A 20,782-nucleotide genomic window follows, 5' to 3' on the forward strand; every position below is an offset into this window, starting at 1 on the left:
GTGGAGGGCGGATCGTAATCCCCAAAATGGAGGCGTTGCCTACTCGGGCACTGCCGTGGGGATTGCAATTTACTTTTTCGACACTTTCTAGGGCCGTCCGATCGCCATAGAAAGGCTGTCGGAAACTGACTGTGGGGGCCCCTAGCAGGGCCCCTAACCCTCACGGCCTCCGCTATGAGGCTGGGCACCTGTGGTGGCCCCCCCCCTCCCCCCAAACAATCATGCATTGCGTGGCAGGCACCACATGGTGCCTGCCACACGGTGCATGGTTGTTTAAAAAGTGTTTATTTCCAATTGTGGCTTGTGCTGCTTGCGGATTGTGCTGCAGCACAATCCGCAGTAGGAAAGATTTACTTTCTGACCGCCGTGAAGACGGTTGTATCCTAATTTAGGAAGTGGGACCGTGGACTCCCTGTCCGACACAATGCTGGTCGGAGGCTCCACTGATCGGCGTCGTGATGGGGCTCTAAATTGGAAACTTAAAAAAGGAGGCCGTTTTAAGTGTTGCGTGTCCAACTTTGGTATTCCATGCCAGTGTGCATAAGAATGTAAAATTGGTATACCTCATTTAGAAAAAAGATTAAGAATTTTCCCTGTGTCATTCACGGCCTGTCTCAAGTTTTTTTTTATGTCCCTTGTTAGTCGGAACCCATAGGCCATTTAATCAGTGGTGTGTTGTATATTCATGAGCTAACTCACTCATTCGCTACCTATACCTGTGCTTAGGTGCACATGACTGCTCTCAACTGCGTCTTTAACATTGAAAGCAATTACGAATAAGGCATTAACAATAGATTTCACATTCATGTAAATGCTTGTCGATATTCTGTTACTCTTGCAGCAAGCTTAGTTCTCTTTCAGCTGAAGCAAATATGCAATGTCATCCAACAAGCAAAATGGCCTGTAAGAAAATTAAAAGGAGGTCTGTTGTGTGTGTAATCTACCCATCGATCTAAAATATGGAGGCATCTTGAACTGAATTTCTTTTTTTTGTATATGCACCAACAAGAGCTGTCATTTTAGATTCGAAAGGCTGCCTGCTGCAGCATCTTAAGGTCCTTGTAAATTACTGTGGGTAATTACACAGCTAAATCAGTTATCTCATTAAAGTCCCATCGGTGTTGTTATACTGTATTATAGAGCCACGTGGTGCTGCTTGGCTAGGCTCCTTAAAATGGTTGTACACTATAATATTGGCTTTGTTATCCAAGGGGCGGCAGTCTATTGCCGGCAGTCGTTTGTTTGTTGCTGTGCAAAGCCTGTGCCCCCTAGGTAATCATCCTAAATAAGCTTCTCTTTCCACTCCCCTCTAGGTCTCACTTTCTCATTCCCTCTGCAACAGTGAATTACACTTCTGCTTCTCTCCTCCCCACACAGAGCTCTTACCATCAATGTGTACATCTGCTTCTGTCTTGTAACGGTAGCACCAGGCTCATTTGGGCACAATATGTAGCCTTTATATCTCACAGGCTGACCCCGTTTTCACATAAATGATTGGACGGACAGACTCTTGATTGTTAAAGTATTTTACTGCTAAAATAATGTATCTAATTCCAGCACAATATTATCTTCTTCTAAACACAGTGTTGTGTTGGAACAGCCGTTTCCAACCTAGGTCCTCCATCCTAGAGATTGAATCGGGGAGAGGAGTTGGCCTAGGCTAGGGCGGTCGACCTCGAATCTGGGGAACCGGGTTCGAGTCTCGGCAATGACGCTGAACCTGTGATTCTGGGCAAATCACTTAATCTCCCTGTGCCTAACAAAAATGAATATGTCCTCATGTAACACAACTGGTGCTATGTAAAGCGCTCTGATACCCGATACCTTCAGGTCAAGTTTTCGCTATATAAAAATCCATAAAAGTCAAAAGTTTTCAGGATATCCACTTAAAATAACGTCAATACCACAAATCTATGTGTAACGCATTTGCATAATAATTTGAGAGGCAACAAACCTAGTACACAATTTCACAAAAATCCATATTTCAAAGACTTTCTTTATTTGATACTTATTTCAGTGTGAATATAACGTTTCTGTTTCAGTTCACAATCCTAATGTTCTGAATATTGTGTATTTACAATTTCACACAAAATCAGGCTGACACATGTTTTGTTGATAACTACTTCAGAGCAAAATAATTATAGTTTTGTGAAACTGTTGTCTTCATTTAATAAGTTAGGATTGTGACTAAGCATTGCCCAACCTCGATCATGAATTTGATGAGTGGGAGGATATCACTGAAATAAGGACTTCTGAGAAATTGTGCACTATAATTAGTGATTCCCTTACTGTGTTTTGCAATGTCCCTTGCAGACACTTTGGATAGATTAGGTGTCCTAAATGAGTGCATGGCCCATCTCAAGATCACCCATAACCATATTACCTTATTTATACAGCGGTTACTTTGAAAACCTGGAATGGATCGTACTCCGTTGGAGCTTTATTGGACACCACTCTCTTGGTGCTTCTATTTGTTGAGTGTCGTTGGATGTCCCTCAGAGGGTTCAATGGTTTCAGCATTCAGTCCCAAGAGTAGCTGATGGGCCGTTGAATGTAAGAAGGGCTATTTCTACGAGATGGCAGAGTAGGTGATGGCACTAATCTTGGTTATCTCCAGTACTTTCCACTTTATGCAGTGCTCCCCTCGCCCCTACTTCTTGCGCGTGTGCTGAACCAGGCCTGCAAATTACTGCAGGGGTGGATGTTGGTGGGGCTAGTAGTATGCATATTAAGTGGTGTATGTGACTTGTGTACAAGATGTGCAGCTCAAGATGTGAGAAGGGTTTGAGTATATGCAGATTTCTCACCTATTAACCCTTTAAGGATGGAGAGAGACTCAACATTTTCTCTGTCTATATTGTGCTACCTATTTAACTGTGTGTTTTAGTATTCATCGCAGGTGTGCACATCTGTTGGCAAATCGATAATCGGTTTGCTGTCTGTTTTTTAGGTCAAGCCTGGGCAGCGCATGTGCTGCTCTGCGATGCATACTGTATTGAGGATTGCCCATTTCCGTCCATCTTTTCAATGGCGCCTGTTACAATCCTTTCAGAATCGTTGCTTTTCATTTGTGAATAGGCTTACTACTCCCTCCTTGGTACGACCTTGTCTGCATTTGTAACCTCCCATAACGACTGGACTTTTTACTTGTGGTATGACACGGTCTGCTTTATCTAGTCAGCACTATTTTCTTTAATGGCCTGTCCCTATTCCACCCAAAACGTCGCCAAGGGCCACTCTAGTCCGTGCCAAGGGCCACTCTAGTCCGTGCCAAGGGCCACTCTAGTCCGTGCCAAGGGCCACTCTAGTCCGTGCCAAGGGCCACTCTAGTCCGTGCCAAGGGCCACGCTAGTCCGGGCCACGCTAGTCCGGGCCACGGGCCACGCTAGTCGGTGCCACATGCCACGCTAGTCCGTGCCACGCTAGTCCGTGCCACGCTACTCTGGGCCACTCTATTCTGGGCCACAGGTAACTCTACTGCATTCCGCTCTCTGCCACTGCGCTCTCCGCCACTGCGCTCTCCGCCCCCGCGCTCTCCGCCCCCGCGCTCTCCGCCCCCGCGCTCTCCGCCCCCGCGCTCTCCGCCGCCTCACTCTCCGCCACCGCGCTCTCCGCCACCGCGCTCCGCCACCGCGCTCGCCGCCGCCCCACTCTCCGCCGCCCCACTCTCCGCCGCCCCACTCTCCGCCGCCCCACTCTCCGCCGCCCCACTCTCCTCCGCCCCACTCTCCTCCGCCCCACTCTCCTCCACCCCACTCTCCTCCACCCCACTCTCCTCCACCCCACTCTCCTCCACCCCACTCTCCTCCACCCCACTCTCCTCCACCCCACTCTCCTCCACCCCACTCTGCTCCACCCCACTCTCCTCCACCCCACTCTCCTCCACACCACTCTCCTCCACACCACTCTCCTCCTCACCACTCTCCTCCTCACCACTCTCCTCCTCACCACTCTCCTCCTCACCACTCTCCTCCTCACCACTCTCCACCCCTCTTCGATACCTCACCCTACTCCACACTACTCTACACTATTGCATTCCATTCTATGCCACTTTACTCCACTCTATGCCAGTCTACTCTCCACCACTCCACTTGATTCTACACATCTCCACTCTGCGCGACTGTACTCAAGTCTACTCCATGCCATTGCACTCTAATCCTCTCTGTGCCACTCCACCTCGCGCCGCTCTAAGCCACGCTGCTCTATGCAACACCACTCCTTCTTAGGCCACTCAACTCTACACTACCCTACTCCAATCTACAATGCTCCATTCAACTCCGTTCCACTCTGGGCCACTCTCCTCCATTCTAGGCCACATCAGTCCATGCCACGCTACTCCAGTCCATGCCACTTTGTGTCCCTCTGTCCACTCAACTCGATGTTACTCCACTCTTCTCACTTCACTCCACCTCACTCTACTGCACCCCATGTCACTCTTTCCCACGTCACTCTTTCCCACGCCACTCTTTCCCACGCCAGTGAGCACTATTTTCTTTAATGGCCTGTCCCTATTCCACCCAAAACGTCGCCAAGGGCCACTCTAGTCCGTGCCTAGGGCCACTCTAGTCCGTGCCTAGGGCCACTCTAGTCCGTGCCTAGGGCCACTCTAGTCCGTGCCTAGGGCCACTCTAGTCCGTGCCTAGGGCCACTCTAGTCCGTGCCTAGGGCCACTCTAGTCCGTGCCTAGGGCCACTCTAGTCCGTGCCTAGGGCCACTCTAGTCCGTGCCTAGGGCCTCTCTAGTCCGTGCCTAGGGCCTCTCTAGTCCGTGCCTAGGGCCTCTCTAGTCCGTGCCTAGGGCCTCTCTAGTCCGTGCCTAGGGCCTCTCTAGTCCGTGCCTAGGGCCTCTCTAGTCCGTGCCTAGGGCCTCTCTAGTCCGTGCCTAGGGCCTCTCTAGTCCGTGCCTAGGGCCTCTCTAGTCCGTGCCTAGGGCCTCTCTAGTCCGTGCCTAGGGCCACTCTAGTCCGTGCCTAGGGCCACTCTAGTCCGTGCCTAGGGCCACTCTAGTCCGTGCCTAGGGCCACTCTAGTCCGTGCCTAGGGCCACTCTAGTCCGTGCCTAGGGCCACTCTAGTCCGTGCCTAGGGCCACTCTAGTCCGTGCCTAGGGCCACTCTAGTCCGTGCCTAGGGCCACTCTAGTCCGTGCCTAGGGCCACTCTAGTCCGTGCCTAGGGCCACGCTAGTCCGTGCCTAGGGCCACGCTAGTCCGTGCCTAGGGCCACGCTAGTCCGTGCCTAGGGCCACGCTAGTCCGTGCCTAGGGCCACGCTAGTCCGTGCCTAGGGCCACGCTAGTCCGTGCCTAGGGCCACGCTAGTCCGTGCCTAGGGCCACGCTAGTCCGTGCCTAGGGCCACGCTAGTCCGTGCCTAGGGCCACGCTAGTCTGTGCCTAGGGCCACGCTAGTCTGTGCCACGCTAGTCTGTGCCACGCTAGTCTGTGCCACGCTAGTCTGTGCCACGCTAGTCTGTGCCACGCTAGTCTGGGCCACTCTACTCTGGGCCACTCTACTCTGGGCCACAGGTAACTCTCTCTACTCCATTCCGCTCTCCGCCACTGCGCTCTCCGCCACTGCGCTCTCCGCCACTGCGCTCTCCGCCACTGCGCTCTCCGCTGCCCCACTCTCCTCCTCACCACTCTCCTCCTCACCACTCTCCACCCATCTTCAATACCTCACCCTACTCCACACTACTCTACACTACTTCATTCCATTCTATGCCACTTTACTCCATCCTTCTCCACTCTATGCCCGTCTACTCTACACCACTCCACTTGATTCTACACATCTCCACTCTGCGCGACTGTACTCAAGTCTACTCCATGCCATTGCACTCTAATCCTGTCTGTGCCACTCCACCTCGCGCCACTCTAAGCCACGCTGCTCTATGCAACACCACTCCTTCTTAGGCCACTAAACTCTACACTACCCTACTCCAATCTACAATACTCCATTCAACTCCGTTTCACTCTGGGCCACTCTCCTCCATTCTAGGCCACATCAGTCCATGCCACGCTACTCCAGTCCATGCCACTTTGTGTCCCTCTGTCCACTCAACTCGATCTTACTCAACTCTTCTCACTCCACTCCACCTCACTCTACTGCACCCCATGCTACTCTTTCCCACGCCACTCTTTCCCACGCCACTCTTTCCCACGCCACTCTTTCCCACGCCAACCTACACTAGTGTACTCCATACCACTCTACTCATGACATTCTATTCCCCTCTATGCCACTCCACTCTATGCCACTCCAGTATATGCCTCTCTACACCTCGCCATTCTACTCCACTCTTCTCTACACCACTCTCCTGGCCGTCACTCTACATCACATACTAACTTTTATCCATGCTGAACAACAGTCATGCTGCTGTAGACATGACTAAAAGGTCTTTTGACTTTGCCAATGCTTGTTCTCCCAACTCTAGAAAATAACTCAATATTTTGTTAGATTGGTGTTCGGCTTTATTGTATTTTTTTTATCATTTGCCTAATGCTTTTATTATGTCTGCAATAGTTGCTTAGATTGTGTTACTTTAGAATAGTGAATAAAGATTTGTAGTTGTAATATTGTGTTTTTTTGACTTCTCAAACCAAAATGGGACGGGTGGGTGGGGGGGAGGGGTACCTAGCGTAACTCATCTCGAGTACCTGGCAGGTCTTTTCAGTCTCCACTAATCCGTCTCTTTAAACCTTCCACCATGGTTCAGAGAGCCTGGCCTTTCCGCAAATGTGGCCGGCAAGAGAAAGCTCTCAGCAAGGCCAAAGTCTCTGCTCGCATGGCACAGTCATTTGACAAAACTCACTTTTGGTGATGTCGATAAAATGTTTTGGAGATGTTAGTGTATGCCAATTTCGAAGACTATTTGGAAGATTGGGATCCTCTTCTCCCCCTCTGCTCGTAGCAGGCGAAAATAATACACAAGCACATCTTATTCTGAAGCCAGGGTAGTATACTGTTGTTGGAACTGTCCCAGCCCCTCTCTGCAGACCTGCAATACATTTAATTGGACACGTCACCAACTTCATCAGGACTACAAAGTTCCTTATGGAAATTTCCCATAATTCCAAGCTGCAAGTAGGTTCTGTGAGGTCGAGAACATTGACTTTAACCATTTGTAATTACACCACCCCTTTCACATGTGTCCTGGATTTCCTTCATAGTTCTAAGCACAGAGAATCCCCTATCCTGAGTGTTTGATGTTCCCTCTTCCCACACTCTGATAGAGATGCCAGCATAAACTCCCCAAGTACAATAGTCTGGGAAATATGAAGTCAATCGAAGTTCCAAAGTATAGCTAACAAGCACTGGCATAGCCAATAGGTCTCGCCTTTGGGACCTTATAAGTGTTTAGCCATGCAACAGTTGATGTTGTTGCACCAAGGATATTGTGCTGCATAACTAAATAAAATTCAAAAAGCGAGACCTATTGGCTATGCCAATGCTTGTTGTAATTTGGTGTAAATCCCTTCAGTAATTTTTGAGTTATTTACGAAAAGACAAATATAAATATCTAGGGGCGTTAATCCTCTGCGGATCTGACAGATCTCATGCTGGGATCTGATTGGCTGTTGGTAGAGATAGTTGGTAGATAGTGCTGTGCAGTTTGTGGGCAGCAGGGTCAGCATTCTTAGTGTACTGGCTCTGCATAGCTCATAAAAACAGCGTCTGATGGTTGTGCCTGAGTCTGTATCCTCAGGGACATTTTGCAGGCGTGTGCAAGGAGTCCGTGTGCAGGATGTATGCAGTTCCCCAGCGTGAAGGTTGTGCGAACAGGGTGGGCACGAGCACACGCTCAGTTTGCATGCAAGGGATCAACGTGCACATGTGTAAACGGGAACATAGTGGTGGTTCACAGGAAAGGCTTGCACTCCGCGTGCACAGACTTGAGATGAATGAGCAGACTGCTTGTGCACAATCAGTTTGACAGCTGCCTTCCCACAGACTCGCACATCGAGAAGCCAGCAAGAGCTCGTGGTGCAAGGGGTGTGTATAGGCAGTGTGCATGGGCAGACAGAGCGTGCACAGGTTCAGTGAGCAGGGCGTGTGTCGGGGCTTATGGTCAGTGGGCAAGCTTGATGGCTAGTGTAAAAGGCGAGGGCACAGAATCACGGGCAGTTACCAGGCTGTGTGGTAAGGGTTGTGCAGGTTGCATGCCCAGAGCATGTGCCCAGTACTTACTGTCACCCACGGCTCAGACCCCAGACGACCCCCGTCTCCGTCCAACTGTCTCACTCCCGTTAGCGCTCCAGTCCCGCAGCTGTGCAGCTCCCTCACGTATGCGCGCTGCTCGGCGGGGAGAGGGGCCTGTGCACATGCGCCCATTGGGAGCACAGCGCGCGCACACACCACTTCGGAGACTACGTGGGCGGTGTAGCGAGTCAACCGAGAGACACCGCGGCCACCTTGTGGTTGGAGCAATTGAGGGATGACTCTTAAGACCTCGCATCATAAGAGTGCTATCTGCTGTTTGACACACTGACCGTGTTGTGGTTGCTGGGTGAAGGTATTTTACTTTACATAATAAATAAAAAAATAAATAGTAAAGATAAAGCATTCATAGTTCCAGAGAATCCCATACATCTTGTAAGAGAGGGTGTAAGAGAGGGTGCACGTGCTAACAAGGGTGTATCAACAGATATGCTCTCTTATCTTGTGAGTAGGGTGTTCCACTTTGCCAAAAGAAACAAGCGCGCGCGCGCTGAAAGTAAAGCGCTGAAAGAGGAGGAAGCAGCAGGGGGAGGGGAGAGAGGAGGGAGCCTGTGCCTGTTTCCCTTGCTTGAACGAGCAGGAACCATCTGTTAATTACAAACAGATGGTTTCAAAGCTGGCTCCCGCAAGGGAATTGCCAAACGTGCACGCTTTGCCATTGAAAGCAATGCAACGCGTGCACGTTTTTGGGCCAAAAACTGAATCAAATACTAAAGGTCTCGCTGCGTAGGCGAGACCTAAAAATGTGTGTTTAGCATAGTGTGTCGCCCGACTTGTATTTTGCTATTTCTTCCATATATGATACAACAAGTAACATAATACCTACCACCAGTCAGGATTATTGGCTTTGTCAATGGTTGCTAGTTGCATAAGATAAATAAGCAGCAACTATGGCTTGTATATAATATTGAAAAAGCTTCCACTTAAAGCCCTGGTGACAACACAACAATTTTGCTGCTCCTGAGTTTCAAAAAGAGAAGGGAAATCCAGAGAGAAAATGACTCTTTAAAGGATTTCCCTTCCCCATCAATGCTCACCTGGCATGACGTCATGCTGTAACTTCTCCACTAGTGAGAAGTGAGCAGTGCTCGCAGCGCTCATCGATGTGCCTGCTGTCACTGCAGTCCAGGAAAAAAACGGACCACCTGTGCCAGGGCACAAAACAGGGCCCGATAGAGACCCGTTTCGAGCCCCCCTTTAAAAAACTGCTGGTGCTCAGCACTGGTGAGACCCGGCCCACTTAAAGCTCTGCTGTACACAATGACTGGGCAATCTGTACCTCACCAAGGACCTGATGGACGACCCTATTTTGCATGCGCAAATGGGTTTGCGACCCGTTTGCGCATGCAAAATTTAATAGGGCAATGTACAAACCCTATTTGCGAGTCGCTATTAGGAAGGGGTGTTCCAAGGGCGTCCCTTCCTAATAGCAAGTCAGTGGCCTATGTAAGAATGTTTTGCGAACGCAATTGCAGTCGCAAAACACTCACAATTTACCGCCCTCTTCAAGAGGGTGGTAAATCACTCGCAAATGGGAAGGGGTCCTGAGGGGACACCTTCCACTTTGCGAATGCAGGGGAAAATATTTTTTAGGGGCAGGCAGTGGTCCCAGGGATGACTACCTGCCTTTAAAAAATTAAACAAAAACGTTTCATTTAAAAAAAAAAAAAAAAATTCCAAAGCATCCCGTTTTCCTTTAAGGAAAATGGGCTGCATTTAAATAAAAAAAAAAACAAAAAAAAAACTGCCTCATTTAAAAGCAGTCCCAGACATGGAGGTCTGCTGAGCGCAACAGGCCTCCATACCTGGGAGGGTCAGCCATTCTTAATTGGGTCGCAAATTGCGAGTGCCTCATTAATATGCATGAGGCATGCAATTTGTAAGTCTATTAGGAATTGCTAACAGTGTCTCAGACACTGTTGTACATGGCAGTTAGCGACTTGCAAATTGCGACTCGCAATTGAGCGCAATTTGCGTGTCGCTATATGACATGGTCGTACATCTGACCCCAAATCCTGACAACAGAATGTTCTCCATGTTCGCTAATGCCCGAAATATGAGCGAGAGAAAAGACAACAGCATTATGGGGATACATCTGTAAACTTACTCTTCATTGTAAATGTATTTTCATAAAAAAAAGTAATCTCTCTACCTTTTCAAATGCAGTATTTGTCCTATTGGACGCAGAATACAAGGTTAGTAACCCAATATTTACCATCTACCAGGGGTTTGCTACAGGAAGAACATTTTCAGAACTCTCTGCTCTTTCAATACTAAGGCTTTTGCTAAAAGCCGATATTTAAATCTTAATGCTCGAAGTTCATTTATTTGTCAATCAACCCAAGATAGGGCAGATTCAAATAAAACAACGTGAGTCAGTCTTGTAACCAAAGTACATCTAACCCAGAAGCAAATATTGAGCTTGAGCATGACTAAGCTGCATATATGCTGCCCTTCAGTAAGGTGGAAATTAACAATGCATTAGACATGTCTGGAGCTATATGTGCTTACTCGAAGCTCAGTAAAAATTGGCTTGGATTTAAAATAAATAAATAAATAAATAAATCTAAATATCAGACTTCTCGCCAGGGAGTTTTGTGCTCCGGTTTAATCAATTTTTGATATTATTAAAATATGTACAATAGGATAAAAATAATACAAGGATAACTATGAAGACCTTCTTTTTGATTGTTGAAAATTAATTAGACTAATAAAATATTATGAATATCCCTCCCCATCGTGGCATAAGAGGCTACGAATAGAGGTGGATTGCTTGTGTTTTTGTGCGTTGGCTGGTCTAATCTTGGCTATGCTTTTGTAAAATATTCAGGGTGGTAGGTCTTGGGTGGTGGTTGGCTGGTCATGGCACAGTGATATTGTCTCACCCTTCTTTTATGTGTTTTGAACCAAGGGACTTTTTGTAAAGTGCATAAATGTGAGATAAGCTTATTGAATGCATATGAGATTTCTAGGGCTATGTGAAATGTCTTAAGGCAATTCAGAGGAAAGAGTGATGTCTGTAGCAAAACTGATTGAGGTATGAAAAAGATGATAAAGAAAAATGTCCTGCTGCACCACTGTTATGTGCTTATTTTCTTTTTTTGTCCTCATTGTGCAATAAGTGGGTAAGAAAATCGTAGGATCCCTGTTTCTCAAGTTATACCGATCACCTCCCAAATTGAGGTTAAGCTAACTGCACCTTTTAAATGAGGGCCCATTTTTCTTGATCCGATTCCAGTGAGAAACTCTGCTCATAGAAACTCCACAGACAGATCTCCTGGTTCATGTCTTATTGTCTTAGTAGTAATCATTGGACATCTCCCCTTCCTCTCCAGGACCCCATACCTAAGTATTTCCTTGACTCTATTCCAGTTCCATAAATCCCAGAAATCAGTTCTTTCATTCTGCCCTCTACTGCAGTTTAATTTATTTATCCTCTGCAGTGATGATAACGATTGATGTAGCTTAGGGGGGACTCTCTTGTATCCATTGTATACATATCTTCCGTCTGGCAAGTAAGACCAATACAAATAGTCTTTTTTGTCTATTGTTTAAGTTCAGTGTCCTAACATCCCCATTTGATTCTCTACAGATCTCAAAGATAATTAATTCTGCGCTTACCTCAACATCTCGGCACATCACCTTGTTTCGGACCTTACCCTCATTTGACCAAAACTGGGCACTGCCAAAACACATGGATGTCTTTTGCTCTGTCTTCTCCACATTTTGGGCAAACCTACTCTTCCCGACTGTTCATCTTAGTTAGGTTTTTCGGTGTCCAGTATGCTCTATGTAATGTGAAGAAATGGATTTTTTTGAGCGGTGCACATTTTGTTATGTACAATAGTGTAGCCATAGATACTTGCCATAGACGTTGTATGTCCTGCGTTGGCAGGTCTCTTCCCCCAAAGCTCTATTGGCAGTGTAAAGTCCTCTTCTCCAGCTCGCATCCTAGACCTGTACCATTTGGACACTTCTTTCTTAAATGGAACGCTCAGTAACTCCTCCTCTAGATCACTGTTGCTCGCCTCTTCTTTTTTCAGTTCCTTTACCCAACTTGCCAGTTGGTAGTATTTAAACTTTGTCATGTTGCTTCCAACACTCAATAACAGTAATTCCTAGCCTATTAAGGTTCCTTCTTCTACCAACTGTCCCCACTTTACTCCGCCTGCCTCTTTCAGGGGGATCGAAAGTTTGTCTTTAAGACATGTTGGAGTTCCTGGAGATTCCCAGATTGGGGCACTGTAGTTTGGAATCTTTAAGATTTTCCTAATTTGATAAAATAATTTACAAGCGGATAGTAACGTCTTAAGCTTTATCTTTTTAAAATATTTGGGATGCCCAAATTTGTAGAGAAAGTGACTTTCTTCTGTCACTGCCTGCTGTTGTAATGTATATACCGGATATTCCTTAAGGAGTAGCTCTAACGTGTTTGAATTGGAATGCTCGACAATAAAGTAGGAGGTCCGGACTTTCAATTCCTCCATGCTCTTTTCTCCTTCTCAGCTTTTTCCATGCAATGCTCGCCCCCCTGGCTGCCCAGATAAACTATTCAGTTCTCCCTGTGCCTTTGTGATCCATTCAGATTTAAATTCTAGTGGTATGGTATTAAAGATATAGGTAAATTTGGGAAGTATTGACATTTTAACTGCATTCGATCTCCCTATGAAGGATAATGGTAAACCAGCCCATCCTTTCAGCAGCTCTCTCATCTGTCATTAGTACTCCAAGATATCTTATCCTGCCCTTTTACTGGAAATTGTGTGTTGAAGAATTCCATTCCATAATTTCTTTTTTTTGGTGGTTAATTTGATACCTGAAACTTCCTAAATGTCTCCAATAGATCTTTACTCTTTGAAAGTGTGGCTGCTCGTTCACTCGTAAAGATCATTTGGTCATCGGTGTACAATGGCACTTTTTTCTGCCATCCTTTATACTGAAAAGGGATAATCTCTTGGAAGGTTTGATTACATTTGCCAGAGGTTCTATGTTTAAGTTAAAAACCAGCGATGAGAGTGGGCATCCCTGCCATGCGCCTCTTTAATATCTATCTCTCTTGTCAAATTTCAGTTAGCCAAAATGTTTGCAGTATGACTCTTTTATACATACAACTCCAATACTTTTGAGAAACTTTCCCCTAACCCATAATAGCTAATAACTTTATGTAAAAGAAACGGGTGGACTCGATCAAAAGCTTTCGCTGCATCCAAGGTTAGTATTGAGAGGGGAATTTTCTTCTTCCGTGGCTATATCTATTGGTCCAATGAAATCATGGGTCAGCTCATGCAAATATCTACCTCTTATAAAGCCTTTCTGATCCTTGTGTGTACCAAACAACCTATCACCTTACTCAATTGTCTAGCTAGTATCTGAGTATATATTTTATAATCGGAGCTTAATAGTGAAATCGGCCTGTATGATTTGCAGCACTTCGGGTCCTTCCTTGGCTTCCATATTACACTAATTATGGCCTCAGTCCATGATTTTGGTAAAGCCTGTCATTCTAGAAAGATTTTATTTAACATCTTAGTATGGGGGACAAAACTTCTTTTAGGGCCATATACAGCTCCTTTGGAAGCGCATCTGGACCTGCTACTTGCCTTTTCTTTATTTCAAATCGCCTCCAGTACTTCTTCTATGGTTATCTCAGAATTTAGTCCTTCTCTTTGTTCTTCTTGCAGCATTGGAATTTCTGATTTCTCTAAATAGCAATTAATTTGTTAATCTGGTATCTGGTATCTGTACCTCCTCTGTATATAGATTTTGGAAGACGTTTGTGATTACATTGACCTGATCCTCACTTCACTAGCTACGATCTTGTTTCTATTTTGTTTCATCTTTAATTTCCAAGCTAAAAGTTTCTAACTACCGTCTCCATATTCGTAATGCGAGAGCTTAGTAGCTTACCATTTATTTTGTATTCTAACCTCTAAAATGTTTATTAGTTCATTCTTTTTCTCTTTTATCTCCCCCTCAATTTTCTCTTTGTTTGGTCCAGAATCTTCACCCTCCAGTATACTATATTGTTCCTGTATTTCAGCTTCTAACTAATTAATTCTATTCTTTGTATTTTTATTCTTAAAAATGGCCACGCTAGACAAAATCCCCCCAACAACTACTTTATATGCATCCCAAATTGTCTGAAAGGGAGCAGCATTATCATTTATTAGGAAGTATTTATTTGTTTCCATTCTCAATTTGTCCAGAGTTTGTTGTTCTAAAAAAAAGAGTACGATCTAACGTCCATCTTTGGGTTGTCTAGAGCTTTGCTAATTGTAGCATCATACTAACCGCCGAATGATCAGATAGATGGGCTGGCAGATGTTCCTCTCGCTTAACGTTCTTAATTAATCCTTTGTCCACTAAAAAGACGTCTATTCTAGATGCATCTGGCACGGGTTTATTGTGAGACAAATTATGCAGCCAGCGTTTTGGAGGAGGACAAAACAAGACCTGCTATGTTTCTTCATTCATAATTATGTAAGCTGAAAAAATCGTTCCAGAGCAATTTTTTCCATTTATTTTTAAATTGTTTTGGCTTAGATGTACATTAGCACTACCTGAGGGTAACAATTACATGGGCATTGAAAGTAAAGTAGCACTAGGGCATTAAGTGACAAAAAGCATCATAAATCGGCTCCAGTGCAAAGTATGGTCCATGGTACGAGTTGTTGTAAGCATGTTGCACAGATCCTTTTATCCAAATTAGATGCTGTGTTCGAAATTGTGTGACACCTGGCAAAAGTTAGAGCGGCTTAAGGAAATGGCCAGGGAATATGTATTGCAATGAGTAGATCCTTTAACAGCAGTCATCGAGTGTTCTGAGTGGGATGGTGCACTTGTCACGCAGTAGCCAGTAGTGATCCCACTGTCTTAGACTAAGCGTTTTGCTAAATGATTCTGTTAGAATTGTGCTGAATTAACTGTAGACAAGTCATTCAGGAGGCTAGACTCTCACATGTAGTAACCATGAAATGACATGAGTGGGAGTGGAGAAAACACTTGTTGCAATGTCCTGAGAGAGTCGCATGAGAGACTTGTTTGAATGTAAATGACAGGAATACAAAAAAGAGGCACAGAAATAGCTTGCGATGGTATGCACTGCATAAATACAACTCCTTGGCAACAGGTTGCATGATTATTGAGAAGATTGCCAGTGCTTCACATTGCTAGCTTCAAGCAGATTCATGCCATCGAGGAAAAGATTATTGTGGTTGTACTGGCTAGCTTATTGTGACTGTACCTGCTAGCTTCAAGCAGATTCATATAATTAAGGAAAAGATTATTGTGGATGTACTGGCTAGCTTCATGCAGATTTATGTAATCGAGGAAAAAATTATTGTGGATGTACCGGCTAGCTTATTGTGGTTGTACCTGCTAGCTTCAAGCAGATTCATGTACTTGAGAAAAAGATTATGCTGGTTGTACTGGCTAGCTTATTGTGACTGTACCTGCTAGCTTCAAGCAGATTCATATCATTAAGGAAAAGATTGTGGATGTACTGGCTAGCTTCAAGCAGATCCAGGTCATTGAGGAAAAGAATATTGAGGATGTACTGGCTAGCTTCAAGCAGATTCATGTCATTGATGAAAAAAATATTGTGATTGTATTCATGTCATTGAGGAAAAAAATATTGCGATTGTATTGCATTGCTTCAAGCAGGTTCATGTCATCGAGGAAAAGATTATTGTGGTTGTACTGGCTAGTTTCAAGAAGATTCATATGAATGAGGTAAAAAACATTGTGATTGTTCCAGCTAGCTTATTGTGGTTGTACTGACTAGCTTCAAGCAGGTTCATGTAATCGAGGAAAAGATTATTGTGTATGTACCGGCTAGCTTATTGTGGTTGTACCTGCTAGCTTCAAGCAGATTCATGTACTTGAGGAAAATATTATTGTGGTTGTACCTGCTAGCTTATTGTGACTGTACCTGCTAGCTACAAGCAGATTCATATCATTAAGGAAAAGATTGTGGATGTACTGGCTAGCTTCAAGCGGATTCATGTAATCGAGGTAAAGATTATTGTGGTTGTACTGGCTAGCTTCAAGCAGGTTCATGTAATCTCGGAAAAGATTATTGTGTATGTACCTGCTAGCTTATTGTGGTTGTACCTGCTAGCTTCAAGCAGATTCATGTACTTGAGGAAAATATTATTGTGGTTGTACCTGCTAGCTTATTGTGACTGTACCTGCTAGCTTATTGTGGTTGTACCTGCTAGCTTCAAGCAGATTCATGTCATTGAGAAAAAGATTATTGAGGATGTACTTGGACATGAGGTCAGAATGGGATTGTACTGTGTGGTTTACTTGCAGGGATTTATTAAGCGGTTTATAAGATGCATTGTGCACCGGTAGTGAGTTGGTTACTGCAGATGTAACGATGAATTACCGGAGTGGCAGCAAAACTGACCGAATACCCGTGCGTTTAGTGTTCATCTGCACCTCCTCCTCGCCTGGTTAAAATGTTGAAATCCGGATTGTCGAACTGCTGGCGCCCCCGGTAGAGAGCCTTACGTTTGGTCTGAAACCATGCTTCTACCTGTACACGGCACTCATTTGAAGTACCAAAGCATTGAGTGGGAGGACATGAGGGGGCGGCATTTAATTCAACAGAGAAGGATAAGCTAAGAACGAAACAACAAAAGCAAAAACGAAGTGTACTCTGTGCCTGACAACTGAGTCTTCTGATGCCCTGAATATTGTTAGTTAACTAAAGCATTTAGCACTTACGTTTCACCCCAAGTAATTAACTGAAATCCATTTTCTCTGCTATTTCATGACAGGCGTTGGTTATTCCACCACACCTTTTCGCAGAAATAATGTTTTGAGGATCTCCTTTAATTCGTCAAAAGTCAGCAGTACACTACTTGTACTGCTGCAAAAAAAATTCTCTCTACTACCTCTGTGCTTAGTTGTGTGCAAATGGTAAAATGTAATAAAAGGACGAATTGTTGTTTCTGACTTCGCTTACATGAAGTTGGAATGCTCAATTATTACCTACAAAGAAAAATATTGTACCTTTTTTTTCCCCTTGCATTTTTTATGATTTAATTTTTTTCTCCTTTAGGCTCAGTTTACGAACCACTTAAAAGTATAAATCTTCCTAGGCCAGATGGTGAAACTCTATGGGAAAAACTGGATCGATATTACAGAATCGGTAAGTTTCAGAAAAACAATCTAAAAATGGAAAATTGGATTGATTCATATTATAATGTAACGTGTAGACTTTTGCAAAGTAAAATCGATTCTTGCACTAATCTTTCTTCTTTGTGACGTCACATGATTTCCGGGGTTGAAGGGTCCGTTTTATTTTGGAAAGTGGTAAGGTGTACTATGTGTCACTGAGATTGTCTTAAGTTGGATCTCCGTATCATAGGGATGATTTAATTGGATCTCCAAAAATATCAAGTTGAAATGGCCATTTAAAGAAACTCAGTGATTCTGTTTTATTGAACATTATTTCTAGCTCCCACACTTCTACCCTTGCCTTGAATAAGGTATCCATTGATCCTTCATAGAATCAGTAATTTGGTCTCCCCCATGGACACTTAATAGGCCACTGTTTTACTCTTACTGTTGAACACCAAATTATGGCCTTCTAAGACTAGAATGGCCATTGCTGATCTATCTGTGACCACAACTGCAGCATTGGATGTGTGATTGGAAGGATGTTGTCTTTGTTTTGATCCTATATGAAAAATGTTTCCACGTTGTGCGTGTGGACAACTGAGGTGCAGTTATCGTGTTATGAGATGCACTGCTTAGCATTGTGATAGTCGTGCAGTTTATGGCTTTCCGTCGACAATTTGTCTATGCTCAACAAATGCATTTATTAGGTATAGCAAACAATGCACTCTAGCAATTTTCAGTCATACACAACTCTATGTATGTTCACAGTGGTGTTAGCATGTCAATCTACCAACAGCCAGATATTCAATTTTTCGGTCTGGCAAAGGCACAGACCTTTTGATTATAGTAAAAGTATATATTTATAATATACTCTCTAATAATGGCTTTGAGCCAGCCCTCTTCTTCCCCTTACCTGTTGGTGCCATTCACATTTTTGTTCCACCCATTCGTTGCAGAAGTTGGAGCCATAAAGCCAGGCTCTCATGCTCCACTACCAATTCTTACTCATACCCATTGCACGTTCAGAATACACAAAAGAAGGCCACTCTATACCACTCTTCATAACCTTTCATCCCCCCTTTTTACTGTACAGCAATGCTACTATTCAAAGACAACTTCACAGCCCTTCGACTGAATTTCAACCAGTCTCTGCACCACACACAATCATAGACCTTATAACATTCCTTTGAAGCTTATTACACAAGGCCAAGGCCAATGCCTAAAAACGAGTCTATTTTATTTTGCCTGTACTAATAGCACATCACCTATAACATCCAAGGGCAATACTTACTCTCTCGCAGCAAATAATCACACTACCACCAAAACAGTTCCTTTAAACTGCCTGCTAATAAATGCTCGTATTTCCAAAAACAAGTACTACATCTTGGACTTCTTGAAAGGCACAGAACCTGACTCGCTCTTTATAACTGAATAATGGCTGGTGGAAGACATGGCTCTAATATTGTATGATGCTGTTTCACCAGGCTATCACATTGTTACACAAAATAACTTGGGCAACAGAGGAGGTGGCTTAGCTGGCATAATTAAGGAAACAACAACTCTCACCAAAGCTTAGAATATTTCTTTACAAGGTTGTGAGCCTCCCCTGTCAGATGAAACCATAACTAAAACGTATCCTGTAACTTTCTCTTTCTTTCCTGATCACCTGGCAATGGAGCATACCTAGACATCTTTCTAGAAACAGTTTCCTGCCTATTTACCAAGTAGCAAAACATATACATCCTTGGTGACCTAAAAATATGGTTTGACAAACCCTATATGTGCCCCACACTTGAGCTATCCTTACTGACCTAGTCCCACTTAACCTGCTGCAGCTCATTCCCAAACCCACACACATTGTAGGACACATCTTAGATGCCATTTTCAGGAACCCAGTCCTAGTTGCATTCCAGAGGATTACTGCTGTCCCGTGGTCAGACTATCACTTGGTTGAGTTTTATCTGACCTTGTTCAAAAGAAACGACCAACAAGACACAATACACCAATGCAAACATAATGGGAAGTACAAGACATTATATATAAAAAAGCTTTAATAAGCTACTATTTAAGCCATTGAATGCCCCACTAAAATTTCTTTTAAAATACTCACAAAAGTTTGTTCTCCGAAATGCATCGATGGAACCCATCACATTTCTTCTTTTTTCTTAAACTGGAAGCTCATTACAGAGTCGAAGCAGACATTGTTGTGTTCGCAAAACAATTGTTTACTCACAAAAAAATCAAACATTTCAAACTGACTTCCAACAAACCCCTTTAAGGAAAAGCTAACACAGCCTCTTCTCTGTTTCAGAGAACTATCGGCAATCAAATTTCAAGGTGGCAGGCCAGCAGATTGCCCTTCTGACCCTTGTTCCCCACAAGTATTGAAAAATATTCATCTAACATCTTTAGCGGCCATCCCAGTCAGAAATATGATAAACAACTCAATGGCAAAAGTTTTTCCTGAAAGATTTAAAAAAACATACATATGCCCATTATTCAAGAAAACCAGTCTAGACCCTCAAGACCCCAATACTTACAGACCACTGGCAAACAGATAATTCCTAGGTGAACGTATAGAAAGAGCAGCCTTTCTCATATCAACATTCATTGAAGATGCATCCTTCCTTTCTGACTTGCAAACAGGATTCCATCCTGGAAAAGGCACTGAATCAGCACTGACTTACATCTGGGACATCCTTTAAATCACAGTAGAGAAGAATGGGATTGCTGCACTGCTTCTAATGGAAGTTTCAGCTGTCTTTGACAAAGTTGAGCATGACCCAATCCTAAGACTCGAGGAAGCCAGCACAGGTACCACTCTCCCTTGAACCCCATCTTACCTCCACAATATAACAAATGTGATCCTTTCTTGTCAAAACGCTTAAGCATAAACCCAGGAGTGTCCCTCAAGGTTCTATCAACCAACCCCTGCTTTTCAAAATCAATATGAAATTCTTACCAGAGCTAATTAGTGTTCTTGAGTTCACCTGCTATAACTATGCAGACGGTGCACAGATTCTTCTTAAACTGGAAAGCACAAAAGACATTGGAAACTAAAAAAACGTTCCGTTGCCTCCGAGGCGTTGGCAAGAGGATGACATTGAGCCACCTCAGATTGAACACCTCCAAAACTGAAATGCTTGCCTGTTGCGACTAAAAAACATAACATTCTTTGAGCCTGGCCTATTGATCTAGGAATACCACCAAAAATATCCAAGGAAGTAAGAAACATTGAAACTACCATGTACTACAAACTGTCCATGAAGCCCTAATGGATAAGCTCTCAAGAGCAATCTTTCTTACTATGAAAATGCTGTGGCACATCTTCCCACACCTAGAATTCGCCCACAAGGTTCAAGTAACAATCTATCAAAACCAGTACTTATACAAAAACTCTGATTACCAAGCAGGCTGTCCCTGACGTGTTTCAGCAGCGCACAAGCCG

At 44.2% G+C, this 20,782-nt stretch overlaps 1 protein-coding gene across 1 annotated transcript in view; it reads left to right on the top strand.

Moving 5' to 3' along the window:
- The window catches only part of PHKB (phosphorylase kinase regulatory subunit beta), a 1,466,493-nt gene that overhangs the window by 148,356 nt on the left and 1,297,355 nt on the right, over window positions 1-20,782 (top strand). The window contains exon 2 of the mRNA XM_085637773.1: window positions 17,273-17,362. Within this exon, the coding sequence (XP_085493899.1) occupies window positions 17,273-17,362 (90 nt within the window). The remainder of the gene's footprint in view (window positions 1-17,272; window positions 17,363-20,782) is intronic.

This window comes from Triturus cristatus, chromosome 12 (genome assembly GCF_964204655.1).
Source record: "Triturus cristatus chromosome 12, aTriCri1.1, whole genome shotgun sequence".
In the NCBI taxonomy this organism is placed as follows: Eukaryota; Metazoa; Chordata; class Amphibia; order Caudata; family Salamandridae; genus Triturus; species Triturus cristatus.